The sequence below is a fragment of the Phocoena sinus genome, chromosome 20 (assembly GCF_008692025.1).
Source record: "Phocoena sinus isolate mPhoSin1 chromosome 20, mPhoSin1.pri, whole genome shotgun sequence".
NCBI lineage: Eukaryota > Metazoa > Chordata > Mammalia > Artiodactyla > Phocoenidae > Phocoena > Phocoena sinus.
In genome coordinates this window covers 38,485,505-38,503,241 of record NC_045782.1, presented here as the reverse complement: position 1 = coordinate 38,503,241, position 17,737 = coordinate 38,485,505, and the positions used below count along the sequence as shown (strand labels likewise).

General features: G+C 54.5%; 1 protein-coding gene across 1 annotated transcript; it reads left to right on the top strand.

Moving 5' to 3' along the window:
- The first annotated feature begins 313 nt into the window (after window positions 1-313).
- CCR7 (C-C motif chemokine receptor 7) lies at window positions 314-10,786 on the top strand. The gene is made up of 3 exons (XM_032617680.1): window positions 314-372; window positions 5,898-5,947; window positions 8,774-10,786. The coding sequence occupies exons 1-3, from the start codon at window positions 363-365 to the stop codon at window positions 9,851-9,853; spliced, it is 1,140 nt and encodes a 379-aa protein (XP_032473571.1). The 5' UTR covers window positions 314-362; the 3' UTR covers window positions 9,854-10,786.
- Window positions 10,787-17,737: the final 6,951 nt, after the last annotated feature.

The following is a 17,737-nucleotide window of genomic DNA, read 5'->3' as shown; positions in this document are numbered from 1 at the left end:
CATGGTACTAGGCTAAAAACATTTGTGGAATCACTGAATGGCCCCTGTTCCCCTGCCTTGGGCTGGGCCCCTAGTCTGCACAGGGGGCTTTTTGAATGTAAATGACCCGATGATTCATGATCCTATGGCCGGTGAGTGGGCCGTCACTCTCTGTCACCTTCTCATACCCCTCATACCCCTATGGCCCCACGAGGCACCTGAGTCCAGACCCTTAGTGGAGCTGGATTGGACGGAGGAGCAGAGGTGGGAGGGGCAGGGAAGAGGGTGGTTCCTCTCACAGCTTAAAAGGGGCTTGTACGACTTCCTCCCCAGACAGAGGCCGGGCACAATCTTCCTGTGTGGTTTCAGCTGCCGAGAGTGTCATGGACCTGGGTGAGTGAGCCTCCCCCGTGTGAGAGAAAGCAGTACCAGCATCACCTGGACACCCAGGCTGACTTTGTGGGATGGGGATGGAGGGTGGGGGTGGAAGGCCTAGGGGAGCCTCCCAGAGAAGTGAGGTGGCATTGCTGGGAATTAGTGGCTGCTCCCAGAGAGTACCACCCTGTTCTCCCAGGCATGGAGAGTGCACCTTTCAGACCTGGGGAAGGGGCTAACCATTGGTTCCAGGAAAGATAAGGAGGGTCACATCTTCCAAGAACAGTAGGGACTGCAGAAGGCGGCAGGGCTGGGGTTGGTGGAAATCTGGACAGCACCTGTTCTGTCTCAGCCTGGGGTGATGAGGGAGGCTCTCAGGGACCTGTTTCATCAGGGAAATTTCTCCTTGGAGGGCTCAGGACCCTCCACTCGCCCTCCGATTCCCACCTTTCTCCCAGGCTAAATAGGAATGAGAATGTCTGCTCTTTTAAGGTTATAACAAGGAGCAGATTAAAGGCAAGTGCATTGTGTAAATGACACTACACACAACGCAATGCAAGCTGTGCTTATTGTCTCTCTGCTGCACATCCCACGGGCAAGCTGTTGCCTCTTGCTGGTTAAATGTTGGGTGGACAACACTAAATGAGACCACAAGGAGCCTTCAGCTGGGAGAAGTCACAGCCAGGGCTTCCAGCACAGCCCCCAGCCTCACTTAATCACTTTTTCTACCCAGGAAAATGATTCATCCCTTTCAAAAGTCTAATCTCGGTCTTAACCAGAGGGAGTCCAAGGGAAGCCCCGAGGAGGTTCTGGGAGTGTTTATCTAGCTCCAGAGACCCCATTTATAAATCTGAGCTGAGGAGTCAGACCCACCTGAGGCTACGAAGGCCGGGTTCTCACCGGCAAACAGAGCACCACGGCAGCCTCAAAGCCGCAAGGGGTTGGCTTTAAAAAGTGAAGGTTCCCGTTCACTCTCTGCTGTCCTCACAACCCGACCCACCACACCACAGCCTCTTGCCTTCATGTCTGCTTTTTCCACCCACCCAGAACCCTGGGTGGACCCAGCAGACAGATCTTAAAGGGCTAAAGTGACCGTCCCACACACCGACTGAGAACCCCTGGAAGCCAGGGTCTGATTCTTGCACCTCTGATTCCCAGGTGCTTTGGGGGTATGAGCAGAAAATGTTTGTGGAATGAATGAGTGAATGAATGAATGGCGTCAAGAACTCTGATTTCAGTTTTTAAAAATCTCTTCCGGGCTTCCCTGGTGGCGCAGCGGTTGAGAGTCCGCCTGCCGATGCAGGGGACACGGGTTCGTGCCCCGGTCCGGGAAGATCCCACGTGCCGCGGAGCGGCTGGGCCCGTGAGCCATGGCCGCTGAGCCCGCGCGTCCGGAGCCTGCGCTCCGCAACGGGAGAGGCCACAACAGTGAGAGGCCCGCGTACCGCAAAAAAAAAAAATTCTCTTTCAACTTCCCCTCCTCCCAGCAGCCTGCCGTCTAATCCCACTCCCCAGACAACCAGCCCCACTAACCACCGTCCCAGAATGCAGCCCTCATCCCCTGGAGACCCCAATCCTGCCTCTTGGTTTGACCTCTGTGAAGGAAACCAAGCAGGTCCCCGTGGTGCGCTGGTAAAGGCTAGAGAACCGGCTCCCCAGAGCAGACTCTGACATGTAGTGCTTGTCAATTTCCACAGTGGGAAGTCTTCCACCATAGCTGACTTCAAGCCGTCAGCCGATTTCAAGCCATGAAATGACTGAGCACAGAGTCGGAGAGAGGTGTACACCACTGGCTCGATGAGCCCTCAAGAGCAGCCCCAGCACAGCACGGGGCAGGGGGGTCTCCTCCCAGGACTAGGTTTGGGGGTGCTAGACTCACAGGTGTTAATGCAGGGAGGGAGGTCCCTTTAATGCAGGAAACCTCTGATGCAGGAAAAGGGATGTTCTTACTGCCTCACTCAATTCAAGAAAGCCCCAACGGCTGGCCAAGCCCTAAATACTGGTAGGAGGGGACACCACTGAGACATTTTGCTCAGATCAGACTCCAGGCCGTTGGTAGGACGGGTGGGCCACGAAGGATCTGTTTCTTTCTCTTTGTCAGCCCAGCAGGGAGCCCAAGGTGGGTGAGGGGCAAAGTTTCTGTTACACAAAATGAAAACGCCGAACCCGGGCTGAGTTGGCCTTTTTCATGATTTGAATGAGCAGCCCCAAGACACCTTCCCCATCTTCAAGAAGTGGGGCCTAAGACTTCGGTTAGAATTTTCCAAAGCAGAGAAGAGAAAAATGAGCTGTTAAGATACTCATCTCTCACAGCTCAGCCAGAGATGGCGGCAGATGGGGATGCTAAAGAGATTCAGGGCCAATCCCTCCTGGCCTTTGGGGAGCCTGGCTGGGGAGGAAGGGAACCCTGCAGCCTGGGGGAGCTGTTGGGAAATCTCTCCTCTTTGCTTGGTACTTTCAGTCAACTGTCATTGATGGAGGAATTCAGGCAGGACCAGTCTGGTGGGGGAGGGACACATATGTCAATAAGCCACCGCAAGAGAGGGAGAGAGAGTGCTGATGGGCTAAGAGCAGGGCGATTGTGAAATCTAAAAAAACGAACAATGAATGTGAGTCAGGGGAGCATTTAAGTTGGGTTTTGCAGGACGTGTAGGAGTTATCAAACCAGAAAACAAGGAGCAAGGGGCCCAGGATGCGGCAGGGATAGCAGACTCAATGGCTCAATTGTAAATGAGGGAATGGGAGTAGATGTAGTAAGTGGAGGGCAGTGAAGTGATTCAGAGGGTACAAGCCCCACCTAAAGGTATCCAAATCCAATTTTTTGCGAACTCCATGTAGCCAAACAGAATATCCTGGAGATTCAGCCTGCAGGCTCCCAGCTGGTCAGCTCTGACAAAAGCTAATAGAGACAAGAAAGAAGCAAGTTGAGGAGGGTGTAAAGGACCTGGCCGTGCCAAGGAGGAAGGGAGAAAGGGAGGCAGGAGGGACAGGCAAGGGCCAATCTTTAAGATTCCGTGTGGCACTGCTAAAAATTTGGGCTTTTTGATGAAAGCAATGGGGCGCCAATGAAGATTTTTCTTTTTCAATTACGTGAGTTAAATAACGTGATCTGTGTTTCAGAGGAGCTCCGTGGCAGCAAAGCCTTATGTTGGGGTAGAAGGGCGGGGCAGATCTGAGATGTTAGGAAGTGGAAGCAGCAGAACTGGGTGGCCAATCCTCACTCTTCTCCAATGGGATGGAGGGGAGTGAGGATTCCCTTTATGCTCCACAGAGGTCTCTATACACAGCAGCCTCAACAGAAAGGAAGTAATGAGAGCTCATTAAAAAAATCTCAGATCCATCTCTTAGCAGCTGTGTGACCCCAGACAGGTGACCTAACCTCTCTGAGCCTCTATTTTCCGGAATATGGAATGAGCCTCACAAGGGGTAACTCACAGGATGTTAGGAGGGAGAGGAACATAAAGCCTGAGAGGCAGCATTGAAGAGCATTTAGGAGTGTGGTTTCTGAAATTAGATGGATTCAAAGCCCAGCTCCACTACCAGATGGTTGTGTGACTCTGGGAAAGTTACTCATCTCTAGTTTCTCTCACTGGGAGCTAAGGTTGGAGTTCTAGGGAATTTCCTTTTCGTTGTGATCATTACTAGAAACTCAAGAACTCAGAAAATACCCAACACATAAGTCAACCACTCCTCAGCCCTTGAGATTCCCAACTTCTCTGGTCCCACTCAAGCTGCTGCCCAAAGCGAGTTACTTTATGACTTTGTAACAGACAGAAGTAAACTGAGTCAAGGCTGTTGACCAGGTGGCCTCTGCCACACACCTGAGTACCCCTAAGTTCCTGTTTGGTCACCTTTCTTGAAAACGACCTATTCTGGTCCTAGAAGATCCCTGCTCGACGACCCTCTCCAACACACCCGGAAGGAGACCTCACATACACACACCCTCCAGCCCTCCCTCCATACCCCTCCCCCAGCCAGTGGCAGAAGGACTGAGACGGGGCCAGGAAAGGGGGTTGATGGAGTGAACTAGAAACACAACTCATGCTCCTCGTATTTCACCGTTGTGACATCAAAACCTTGAGGTTTCTCAGTTCTCACTGACAGTCAGAGCAGGCTTTCTCTAGAGTAACCGAAAGACGTGTATGTGTTTAAAGAAACCTCGAGCGCTTCACATCAAAATGAGTCAACGGAGGAAGGGCAGCTCATTGGACCATGAAGAGAGTGTGCTTAAGGGTAGAGATGTGGACTCAAACTCAAGCTCAGCGGCTCACGGGTCAATTTGGCAAGGAAGGGGAATGAGAGAGGGGAGCCATGATGTTGTACAGAGATCCATTCCCACCCAGGACTGCAAATACTCAGGTGCAAGCTGGGGACAACGGGACAGTGGATGCCTGTCCCCAGAAACAGAAGACACAACTAGAAAGCCAGGTCCAAGTAAACAGTGGAAGGCTTGACTGCCACGCTCGGCATCAGGGCGTCATCCTTAGGGCTGCGTAGAGAGGTCCTTGGGGCTGGGTAGAGAGGTCCTAATTTAGGAAGAGGGCAGAGTGGGGGTCGGCATCAGAGCTATGCTTTAGGAAGACGCAGCTAGCAGTAGCATTCAGTATAACTTGGGAGAAATGCCTGTTTATTTATGTGGCTCGATGCCCTTCTTCCTTCCCCTAAGACTCCCCCAAGCCCAGAATCCCTGCCCTAGGCACGCTCCCTGGAGCACAATGCCAATTTGGGTGTCGTGCCACAAAATTTCCAGCAGGTGGCGCTGTGGCCAAGCACACAGACTCGCTGAGCCTGTGATGTTGCCTCTAGGAGGAAGCAGAATCCCTTGTTCGCCGGAGGGAGGCCCCCAGCCTCCAGAAAGTGCTAGAAGCAGGATCCCAAGGATCTGCTAGAAGCAGGATCCCAAGATCAGGAGGATCTACTGACCCTCCTGAGACTGGAGGTGCGGTGGACCAACAAGTCCTGCCTTGTAGTCATTCCCGGCATCACAGTTACTGACTCTTTCCTGTGGTCTGGTCCAGTTAGGGGAAGGGAGGCTACAAAGGTGAAGAGGGCACAGCTCCCAGACTGTTAAGTGAGATACGATTTCTATATAAACCACCCTATGATCTGTCCCCCCTGCTCAGCGTTTGGAGAAAATAAGTTCCAGTTCCAGCCCTCGGCTCAGCCACAAAGCAGGACTGAGCAGCCAGGGCCCACATCAGGCCTTGTGAGAACCTGGGGCCTCAGCCTGCCGTTCAGCCTTGAGGGGTGGTCTGGGCCAAGATGGACTTTCCAATTCCAGAAGAGGACCTGAAGGGCCAAGAAGAGGGGAGGGGCTGCCCTGCATTCCGATCCCGCCCCTTTCTGGGACCCCTTATGGAGGGGAGGCGGGGAGGGCAGTGAGGCTGGGCAGCTGGCCAGGTGCTCCAAGGCACAATCTGGTTCTCATGTTCTCAAACATGGTGTCTGGAGAATATGATGAAAGTCCCCTGGCTTTGTGGCTTTCTGTCATAACAAAGAGCCATCCCTGCCAAGCAATAACTTTCTCACCTTGTCTCCTGCAGGGAAGCCAATGAAGAGCGTGCTGGTGGTGGCCCTGCTCGTCATCTTCCAGGTAGGTGTCCCACCAAGAAAAGCTCCGTTCCCTCTCCCATACACCCCTCCCCAAGCCTGGTCCTTCCGAAGCCCAAGCCCTGGGTTCTGGTGGAGACGCTGGGCATTTGCCAGAAAGACTCAGACACAAATTTGTCATTCGTTAAGCTGATGGCCACCCCTCCTCTCCATCTGCTGAGTGACCCTAGAAAGCCACGGATGTTCTCCGACATTCCTTTACTCCATTTCCATTAAAACATGGGAGAAAGCAAGTTACCCCACCTTCCCCACCCCACTTCCAATATCCCCATCCCGGAGACAGAAAGATGGACTCCCGAGTTCTTGGAGAGAGTTCTTTGCTTTGCAAAAAGGTTCCTGGGTTTTGCAAATATGTGTCCACGCCCACACATGTAAATCTTCATGTGTGAGCTGAGAAAAGAACCCGTGGCCTGGTGGCTGGTAACTATCCTATCGCCCCAAACCTGTCTCCCTCCTCCACCCTCCAGCCAAAGGCTCCCCTCGAAGCCCCAGTTCCCTTCTGTGAAATAGAGACTGGCCTGAGCCTCACTATGGGGGAGGATGGAAGCACATCCTTTAGAGGGGCCCAGAGCGCTGTAGGAGCAAAGATCCCCAGTTTACAGGTTTCAGCGTCTCAACCCCAGCTGTGGAGACAGAAAATCTGTGCCCAATCAAGTGCCGGAGTTAGAAGAAACTAACTCGTGAAGTCGACTCTCCCCCGTTTGCTGGGGTTGGGAGCTCTCTTGGAGGGGGAGGGGGGGCTGAGGTAGGAGCTGGAGAGGCAGCACTTCAGAATTTGGCTCTTGCCCAGGTCTGGAAGCCAAAGGGGCAGCTTTCCAGGAGCTCCGGCCAGAGGCAGGCCCCAAGTTGGGCACTGTTCCCGAAACCCCATCCCAGAGGCCCCCTGGAGCTTGGGCTGTAGCCCACGGCTTGGCGCCCTTCCCCAGCACCACTCCCTCCCCTCTCTCTCCCCTGTTTCCAGGACTCCGGAGGGGCTGGAAGGTTGGGGAGGGGATAAGGGACAGCTGGGCGAATCCTTCTCTTTACTTGAGGGGATGGATTCCGCTCAGATGGGGCAGGATGTGGTGGGGCTTGGGGCTGCAGAGACACATCAAGCCTGGTGGCCCCTGGTACAGGGGGCGGATACTAAGCAGGGAAAGAGAAGGCAGAATGGGGTGGTGGGGAACACAGGTCACCACCTGTGGCTGGGTATACTGCCCTCCAAGGCCCAGAGCCCCCTTATGTCCAGGAACCCTGGACCTGAGGCCTTGGACATTATCCTGGGTGGCCAAGGGCAGCCAGCCTCTTCCAGGCCTCCCAGGCTGCAATCATGCCCGGAAAAGAGAAAAGTGGTTGCCACTGACTTTTCTTCTCAAGATAGCAATGCCCAAAAAAGCTCCTGGGCGTGATTTGGTCCTTGCCCTGTTGCCAAGCAGAATAGCGATGAATCCAGAATTTGGAAGTGAGAAAGAGACAGGATACAGGGAAGTCAGGAGACTGGGTTCCCCTTCTGGCTGAGCAACCTTGAACAAGCCACATCGCTTCTCCAAGAGCCCCTCTTTCCTCATCTCTACACTCCCTCCAGTTCCCCAATTGCACGAAAATCCGTCATGTCGAGCTGCCCAGGGCCCCATTCCCAGAGGAGGGACCAGGAGCTTCGTGAGGCAGTCTTCCAGCCCAGCTCCCAGCCCCGCACGGCTTAGCCAGCCCGAGTGCCCTCCTTCATTGATAAAATCACAGCAGGCTGCCTGAACCTTCACCCTGCCTCGCAGATAGGCTAAAAAAAGCCCTGAGCAGCTGAGCCCTGCTGACTGGGATCTGCCAGAAGATACAGCAAGGAAGAAAGAGGAGAGAGGTGCGGGGAGAGGGTTCGAGGATGGAGGGAGGGTGGAGACAGGGCCATGCTTCCTTCCTGGGCCCGAGAGGACTCAGTCACGGCTGAGGCTGTGGCCCCACCATCCACTTGGGCCTGCATCACCTGAGCTTCTGCCTCATGCTGGGTGCTGTTTCCCGGGCCGCACGGATCCATAAGTCTTCAAGTCACTGACCACCCCTGATCACGGCAGCTTGCCCCAAACCAGGGCTTTCTGGCCTCTTAATAGAGCTTTGCCTTCCTCTCTTCTCACTCCGGCCCTCCTCAACCTTAGCCCAAGTGGATTTTCCCTCAAAAACTGGAGTATTTTTGTAGGCCCCCTCCCCTGGAAAGTTCTTTCTACCAGGTTCCAAAGGAGGCTCAAAAAGAAAGACACACGACCCCACTTTCCTGGAGTTTCCAATGGGCAAAATAAAACCTCCATGGAGACGAAATGATGCCAGAATCGAGTTAGGACCCTCACAACAACCATGTGGAGGAGATAGTATTCATCTCCATTTCACAGATGAGAAAACTGAGTCTTAGGGAGAATGGAGTGTATTTAACAAGCCCAAGGCTCATTTGGCCCCAAAGCCCAGACTATTTCTAGTCCACCGTTAACACCTGTTAAGGTCAAGTCTCTCAGAAGAGTTGGCAAAATCAGACACTTGCTCCTTATTAGAAAGGCAGAATCCCAGGCTCCACCCCAGCCCACTAAATCATCTGAACAAGATCCCCGAGTTCATGTGCATGTTAAAATATGAGAAGCACTGATTTCAAATGAAAGGAACACCCGGAAAGTTTAGAAAAACAGATTCCTGGGCCCCAGTCCCTGAGATTCTGGTTCAGTGGGTCTCACACGGGGTCCGAGAATTTGCAGGTGATGCTAACTGCGCCTGAAACCACTGCTCTGGCCGATCCCACAGCAGTGAGATTGAGACCCACTCAGCTAAGCTGGATCGTGTTCCCTCCCCACAGGTGTGCCTGTGCCAGGATGAGGTCACGGACGATTACGTCGGAGACAACACCACAGTGGACTACACGCTGTACGAGTCCGTGTGCTTCAAGAAGGACGTGCGGAACTTTAAAGCCTGGTTCCTCCCGGTCATGTACTCCATCATTTGCTTCATGGGCCTGCTGGGCAACGGGCTGGTCATGCTGACCTACATCTATTTCAAGAGGCTCAAGACCATGACCGATACCTACCTGCTCAACCTGGCCGTGGCGGACATCCTCTTCCTCCTGACCCTTCCCTTCTGGGCGTACAGCGCGGCCAAGTCCTGGGTCTTCGGGGTCCACGTTTGCAAGCTCATCTTTGGCATCTACAAGATTAGCTTCTTCAGCGGCATGCTTCTGCTTCTATGCATCAGCATCGACCGCTATGTCGCCATCGTCCAGGCCGTCTCGGCCCACCGCCACCGTGCCCGCGTCCTTCTCATCAGCAAGCTCTCCTGCGTGGGCATCTGGCTGTTGGCCGTGGTGCTCTCCAGCCCAGAGCTGCTGTACAGCGGCATTCAGAGGAGCAGCACTGAGCCAGCACTGCGGTGCTCCCTCATCACCGAGCGCGTGGAGGCCCTGATCACCATCCGGGTGGCCCAGATGGTGGTAGGCTTTCTGATCCCCCTGGTGGCCATGAGCTTCTGCTACCTCCTCATCATCCGCACCCTGCTCCAGGCGCGCAACTTCGAGCGCAACAAGGCCATCAAGGTGATCATTGCCGTGGTCGTGGTCTTCGTAGCCTTCCAGCTGCCCTACAACGGGGTGGTCCTGGCCCAGACGGTGGCCAACTTCAACATCACCGGCGGCACCAGCTGCGAACTCAGCAAGCAGCTCAACATCGCCTACGATGTCACCTACAGCCTGGCCTGCATCCGCTGCTGTGTCAACCCTTTCTTGTACGCCTTCATCGGCGTCAAGTTCCGCAGCGACCTCTTCAAGCTCTTCAAGGACCTAGGCTGCCTCAGCCAGGAGCGGCTCCGGCAGTGGTCCGCCTGCCGGCACGCCCGGCGGTCCTCCATGAGCGTGGAGGCTGAGACCACCACCACCTTCTCCCCGTAGGAGGCTCCTTTGCCTGGACTAGAGGGACGTCTCCCGGGGCCCCTCAGACTGGAGGCAGATGAACCAACAGCTGCTGAGGGAAAGGCCGTTCTGGCCATTGAGTTTTATCTCGTGGTGAAAACCCAAGCCACAGAAGACAGATGAAACCCAACCCTAGCTAGCTACCTCAACCAAGGCTGCAAAGAGACGTGGTTGATAAGCTATCCCAGATCCTGCAACACTCCGAAACCAAGGCCGTTGTCCCCCAAACCCCAAACGAGAGGTGAAAGTCAAGAAGCGGTTCACACCTCCTGGAGTGAAAGGGCAGAGGCATCGGTGAGATCTAGGGTGGTGGAAGAGGCCTGGCCATTGTTCCCATCGATCTTCTAGAAAGAAGTCCTCCCTGAGACTCAGGGTGAGGGCTTCCAGAAAGCAAGGCTTTGTCCCCAAGACCAGAGACAGCGGGGCAACTTCTCACCTGTGCAGGGGAAGGGGGATGCCAGTGGGTCAAACTAACGCTCTGAATCCCTCCCTCCATCTCTCTTTTCTCCTGTCATCTGAGCCAGCGAGAAACGGCAGCTTCCATGGCCCCTCACCAGCCACCTTTCCTCAGGCTCTCCACGCTGAAGGGGTGTGGTGTTTCCCACAGGCCAGGCCTGGCCACAGCCATTTTCCCAGCCAGGGCGCTGGGGCAGGGATGACTCGTGGCTGGCCCTTCTCAGGTCTCAGCTCTGCTAGGAAGCAGGGAGAAGGCAGGGAGAAAGTTTAGGGGCCAGGGGTGGGGACGACGCTGGCTGCCGCCAGCCAATGAGCTCCTTCTTTGTTCTTTGCCACGGGGACAAAAATCTCTCATCCTGTTCTGCTTTCAATTCATTAAGAGAGCACATTTCACTCATACACAAATAAAAGTTTTCCCTTGAGGAAACAACAGCTTGAAAAGAAAGGGAAAAAAAATTCTTGGTAAATGGCAAATGAGTGTGTTCTTGTTTTGCAAGCCCCACGCCCCACCTGACCACCCCCATCCCTTTCCTCCCCCAGGCTTCATTGTTCAGAGATGCTCAGAGCCACGAGGTCTGCTGAGCTATGCTCCGAGCCCTTCCAATGACACAGGCCCACGAGGCTGAACAAGGCAGGAGGGGCAGAAGGGCAGGGTGTCCAGCTTGCAAACACCCTTCTGGAGCTCACAGGACGGGACCCAAGCCTGTGAGGTCAGCAGTGACCCAGAGACACGGTCTGAGCTGAGCTTTAGAAAGAACCAAGTTATCTCTTTAACCTCTATGGCTGGGAACTCTCCCTGACCCTTAGCAGCATTTACACACTGTCCTGTTCATCTGTCCCCACTCAGTCTGGAACTGGAGCCCCTGACCCTTGGTCAGTCCCCCTGAGCTCCCAAAACTGGTGTTTAGAGGGAGGGCCTCTCCCTGACACCCATCTACCACGGCATCCTGGATCCAGGGGGCTTGGGATGGGACCTGTGTGATAGGCTGCACCCTTTGCCGGATGCTTAATCACCAGGTCGGCCCTTGACCCTCCCTGGCCGCTACTGCAGCAACGGCCTTCTGTGGTGTGGACACCCATCCCGGAGGGGCGTGGATGGAGGAACAGCCACTGTCCCCACCGCAGGCCCAGGATCCATGTCACTGGGTGCCCTGATGCCTGCCCAGTCCCCGACTTGTCCAAGCCAGAGAGGTTAGTCCAACCTGTGATGTAAGAGGAGGTTTCTGAAGGGCCCAGCACTGCAATAACTCAGGGTCTGCAGGTGGGAGGGAGCTGAGACACTCGTGAAAAGGTGATTGCATCCATTTTCTGAAGTGAAAAGAGCCTCACTGGAAATGGAGCCCGCCTGAAAATGAAGCCCATTCTCTCATCTCATAAGCACGTTACCCTCCTCCATGGGATGCACTGGGCTCAGGCAGGGAACCAGCGCCCTGAGAAGGATGAGGCTGGCACGTGGGGCAACGGCACCTGCAGCCACTTTAATATTAATAGGATCCGCTGCTCGTGGGCCGTGCACGAGCCGTGGGGCGCGAGGGGTGACCCCAGCATGCCTGGGGCCCTGAGGGGAACGTGCCCGGTGTGTGTGGGTATAGGGGCCGCTGGTATGCACAACCTCATGAGCTTCCGGGTGGGAAGGCGATCCTTCTCCGTTCCTGAAGGGAGGAACGTAACAGAGCAGCCATGAGCAGGACGCCAGGCCAACCGCACAAACATGCCACCTCAACTTCAAATACATTTTTTTATAATAACTGGACACCTCCAAGTATTTACAAAACCCCCAGCAATGTTCATTCCCCAAAGTGCTGTATCTCAGAAGCTCTGACCTTGGCTCACTGCTGGCCTGGTCCCTGCTCCCTTGCCCAATGCTGTCATGTGCCTACCCTGAGCTCGGGGGCGCCCTGGGAAGAAGGAAGAGACTCACTGGGGAGCCCCCAGGGCCTCTCTCTCTCTCTCTTTCTCTCTCATCTGCCTCATACAACTGGCCCACCTTCCCGGGGTTCGTGGCCCCACGGCCCCTCCGAATTTCCCCTTCTTTCCATCACCAGCCCCTCGTCCCCTCTTCCTGCCCAGGCTATAACCTCAGGCTACAAATCTGCCCTCGTAGCCAAAAGGCCCACATCTCTCGAATCATGGACTAGTGGAGCTGCAAGGAACCTCAAAGATCAGCTGGTCCAACCCCCCACTCATTCTCTAGTTGGGGAAAATGAGGTCCAGGGGCAGGAGCTGACTTGTCTAAAGAGACATTGCAACATGGGGATAATGGATAAACTTGCTTTGGGGGCCTAAGGATCTGGCAAGAATGCAGGAGGCGGGCGGGGGAGAGCAGAGGCTCTGGAGCCCGGCCGACTTGGAATCTCATCTCTGCTGCTTCCCAGCTGTGTGACCTTCAGCTGTTGCTCAACTGCTCTGAGTCTCAGATTTCTCAACTGCAAAACGGAGATGATCTGGCAAACATTTAGCACAATGCCTGGAATGTTGAGTGCAGTGCGAGAAGCACAGATTCTGCAGGCAGATTGCCTGGTTTGAATCTCAGCTGCACTACCTGGGCTGGTTACTTAGTCTCTCTGTGCCTCGGTTTCCTAATCTGTATAATGGCAATGATCATAATACCTACCTCCTAGGATTGCTGTGAGGGGTAAATGAATTCCTATATGCAAAATGCTTAGAAATCCTTACCAAAGTGTTGTTGGTAATCATTAAGATGTTTAACAAAAGGTAGCCTAAAAAAGTTGCTAACCACAAGGAAACCAAATTCATTTCCATCCCCATACAATTTTTTTTTATTGGAGTATGATTGCTTTACAATGTTGTGTTAGTTTCTGCTGTACAATGAAGTGAATCAGGTACTATATGTATACCTATATCCCCTCCGTTTGGACCTCCCTCCCACCTCCCCCCGCACCAATCCCACTCATCTAGGTCATCACAGAGCACTGAGCTGAGCTTCCTGTGTTTTAAGCTGGAGGGCAACTTTTAAATTAGTCTCTGCTTCCCTCCCATTGTACAGGTGAGTCAACCGAGGCTCAGAGAGGGAAAGGACTTGCCTGAGATCTCCCACGAGCTCTAGGCAATGCTAAAACGTGAACCCTGTTCCCGAGCTTCCATCCAGAGCTCTTGTCCCAGCCCTCCCACACTCACTTGCCACATCCACCCTGGCACACACTAGCCTCATCCCAGACCATCCAGCTCATCTCTGGCAGGCACTGTCCCTCTTGTCCTTGTTCTCCTTAAAGAGAACCTTCCCTCCCCACCTTCAGTAGTTCCCGTCCTTGACATTGGGCCAGGGAGAATGACATGCAAAAGAAATATGGTAGCAGGTCCAAAGGAAATCCGGCAACTGATCTTTTTTAAGAAAGGATCCTCTCTGGGAGTTAGGTTCTCAGTTGCATTTCTGTGTTGAGCGTGAACAGTTGGAGGGAGAAAAACTGGCCTCTGGGGGTGGGGGTTAAGACCTGTGAGATGGGGAGGGAGCAACTCTGAGTGGTGAGCAGAAGGCAGGGGAAGGACGGGAGGGGTGGGTCCTAAGGATGACACAGCTGGGGGCCAGACTTGCAGAGTATTCTCAGTGTGTAGAAAGATGTCCCCACCTACACACACACACACACACACACACACACACACACACACACACACACAACGAGCCCACATTTCCCCGGGGTTTCCCCATCTCAGGTGGGGAGGAAGGGGCTATATTAGTCTTAGAGACAGGGGGACCCACGGCCTTCTTTGCCAGGAGGGGGGTAGAAATGGCCCAGTTTCCATGGTCTAAGTCTGTAGAGAAACCTCGGGGAGAAAAGGAGGGGGGATCACTCCCTTAACTCAAAAGAGCAACCCTGTCAGCCCTCCTAGCCCCCATCCCATGGGAGAGGCACTGCAGGAAGTAGAGGCCTCATCACACACACACACACACACACACAAGCATGCACAGACACACAAGCCACACACACACCCCAACCCCACACCATCACCACCACCCTGTCATTTGTCATTTGTCTTGTCTCAGGCCCGGAAAGAGACACAGACAAGGGGTCCACTGCAGAGAAGAGTCAGAGACCTCTCTCACCAGCCAGAGCAGCTTTAGACTAAGAATGAATCAAACTGGTCTCATCCAGACTCAGACATGAGGGGATGTGAATTCTCCCTCGGGCTCTTCTGTGTGCATGCGAGCGTCTGCGCGTGCGCCTCAATTCCGACTTCTCGGTGGCTGTCAGTTCTCTCCCTCCCACGTTCACTTTGAAGGTGGATAAAACCTTATTTCTGTCTATTGTTCATCAACCCCAGGGAATTCACTTGCTGGGCTGTTCTATGCGTCACTACACTGTGTGGCCTCTGGGTTCTCATCTCTGGGTAAATAAACATCTCCCTTCAGGGCAGGGTGGGGGGTAGGCCTTGCCCGGTGCTGAGGGGCCCATTCCCTCTCGGGCCAGTAGGTCCCAAGGTCAGACAGCAAGAGGGCAAGAGGACAGGTGAGGAAACACATCTGGTCCCAGAGTCCTCCCGAGCCTGGCTCAGAACTTGCTTAGGACAGAAAAGCTGATCGTTGTTCTAAGTAAATATCTGACATTGTGAAGTTCAACAGATGCCGCAGATGAAATGCCCCCAAACTCTTTCCCAATGTTTACAAAGAGGCCTGGGAACGCGTGCACATTTATCTTGTATGGTTTATGCAAACCTCACTCGGTGCCGAGCAGAAACACGATCACATGCAAAGGCTGAAGGGTGCGTTCTTCTTCCCCGGCTGGGGCTGTTCGGGGGGTGTGGCCAAAGGCCTGTGGTCAAGCCGGGCACCAAGAGTCACCCGCAGTGGCACCACCACTGCCTCCTGCCCATCCTCGCTGACAGCTGACTCCCCAGGCACCACCCCTCTTTCCACCTGCTCTGCTCACCTCCGTTTCAGAGATGCTCACCTGCCCATGCAGTGCTGCTGGCAACCTCTGGACTCGGGAGTCCAGGGAAAGGGGAGCAGGGAGAAGGACGGGGCCTGGGCGGTTCACAGACACATCCCTCTGCCTACACCTCCCAGAGCAAGACCCACCTGGAATCCTCCAATCCCGTCAAGGGCAGAACTCGGATAGTTGTCCAAGAGCTACACCTGCTCTGCCCTCAGCCTCCTTCTTAGTTACCCTACTTGCACCCAGGTCCCCTTACCCCCGAACCTGGGGAGGCCATGGACTACTTTGGAGCTTGTGACTCTGGGAGACTCAGACAGAGCCTGGGTGACAGTGGGTGTAGGAGGGGGGGGTCATGCAAGGGATTGCAGGAAACAAGGAGCCTCGGGGTGGAAGAGACCTCGAGGAAGGGGAGGGGGGCCTAACATAGGAGGGGAGACGGGCTCACATGTACTGTGTGCCTATGATGTGCCGGGACTGTGCTAGGTATACCGCCTCCTGCTGAATCCTTATGACAACAGGTGAGGAAACTGAGGCTTAGAGAACTTGTGTAACTTACCTGAGGTAACGCAGCTAGCAAGAATAGTTACAAACTTATTAGGATTTTATCGTATGCTACACACTGTACTAACCGTCACATCTTATCCCATTTAATCCTCACCACAACCCTACTCGAGTCCCATTTTACAGAAGAGGAAACTGAGGCTCAGAGAGGTTAAGTAACTTTGTCAATGTCACACAGCTACCATGTGATAAAGCTACTAAGTGAATTCAACCAGTTCTAGCTGGCCTTCCAAGCCCACACTCTTGCCACTCCAACTCCACTGACCAACTAAATAGCTCTTCATTCGTCACCAAATATATACAGAGCCCCTACTTTGTGCCAGTCATTGTGCTGAGTGCCTTCAACACAGTGGATGCAGAGCACTGACCCAGAAAGAGGGAGAATCAAATGACAAAGACACAGCCCACTCTGCCCAAAGGGATGTAACCCCACAGCTGGGCAGCAGCCAGGTCTTTGCTGCCCCCTGTGAGTTTTGTCTCCCCTTGTCTCCTCCGGGCCCTGCTTTCCCCACAGACTTCCTCCACAGGCTAATCCTGCAGGGCTGTATGCTTGGGAGGCTCACTGGGCGACACTGGCAGGTCATCTCCCCTCTCTGGGCGTCCATCTCCTTAGCTGTGAGATGAGGGAGCCGGACTAAATGGGTGGGGTCAGCCAGCAGGGCTCTGGGCACGCTGATGCCTGGAAGAGGTGCAGAGTGGATGGGTGAGGGGGCTGAGGAAGCTGCCCCACCCCCAGCTGTGGTTTCTGGTGGGGCCACCTTGGCAGCAGGTGGAGGGAAGTGCTTGTCACCCATCCAACAAAGACAGTAAAACAAAAGCCTCCCGGGGCACTGTGGGAGCAGGCGGCCAAAGCGCCAAAAATAAAACACACACCTTTCCTTTGATAGACCCAAGCTGAGGAGGGGCCTGGCCTGGGGGTTGCAAGGAAAGAGCTCAGATTTCATGCCCAGCCCACATCCCACAACCCCTAACCCCCGCCACCCCCCCGGCCCCCCGCCCGGCGCACGTGCCCACACACACACAAACAGCACACTCACGCATATACACGACCCGCTTCATGGGTCTGAGACCCGTGCAACCACACAGGGCATGCGCTCAGGAGGACCCACACCTGGTTTAATGCTCAGCTGTCTCTGTCTTGAAATTCTTAATAATTTTTGAACAAGAGGCCCAGCGTTTTCATTTCGGGCTGGGCCTTGCAAGCTCTGTAGCTGGTCCTTCGGGTAGGCATTCATAAGTACGTGCATTCACCAAATGTTTAGGAAGGACACCAACATTTATATCGGAGAGTACACACACTGCACGCGTACACACAGAAGTACGAATACGTGCACACACACCCCCACGCCCGGCAACAGCCCCCTCATCCCTCACGCACACTCACCGTAGCGCACACACGTGACCCAGAGGGCCACGGACACTCACAAGTGACGCTCAGACACCTGCAGCCCCGTTGGCACAGTTTGATGGACTTTCACATTGGGGACAACAGAGCAAAGCACTAGGAAAGGGGCCCGGGGGGAAAAGAGATTTATTTCCTCTGCGCCCCTACCTTCCCAACGGCTGCAGCTGGCTGCTCCCATCAGCCTGGGACCAAAAGAAAGGAAGAGCTTGGAAAGTGGAGGGATCGATGGGGAGGGGGCAGGGCCTGGGGGGAGAGCAAGAGAGAACAGCAGGGCAGGAGCCGAGTCTCCCGGCAAGTGAGCCCGAGCGGTGGTCCCATAAGAGTTTAGAAGGTCTTGGACCCAAAGAAGTAAGAACAATGACCCTGACCTTCCCGAAAGTACAGCACCCCTCACCCCACCCCAGAAGAGAGGCAGCCCTAAGATCCCCACCTCTGCTTCTTACCAGCCACGGGGCCTTGGGCAAGGCACTTAACTTCCCAGCCTCAGCCCCCTCCTCACGTCCTCACTGCAGGGTTGTCAGGTAGGCACGGATACTACGGCCTCGCCTC

What these genes read in the sequence shown, in the direction of transcription:
- CCR7 (XM_032617680.1), top strand. An exon ending in CCCTGCTCGTCATCTTCCAG is followed by an intron (nt 5,948 to 8,773) that starts GTAGGTGTCCCA and finishes CCCTCCCCACAG; the next exon opens with GTGTGCCTGTGCCAGGATGA.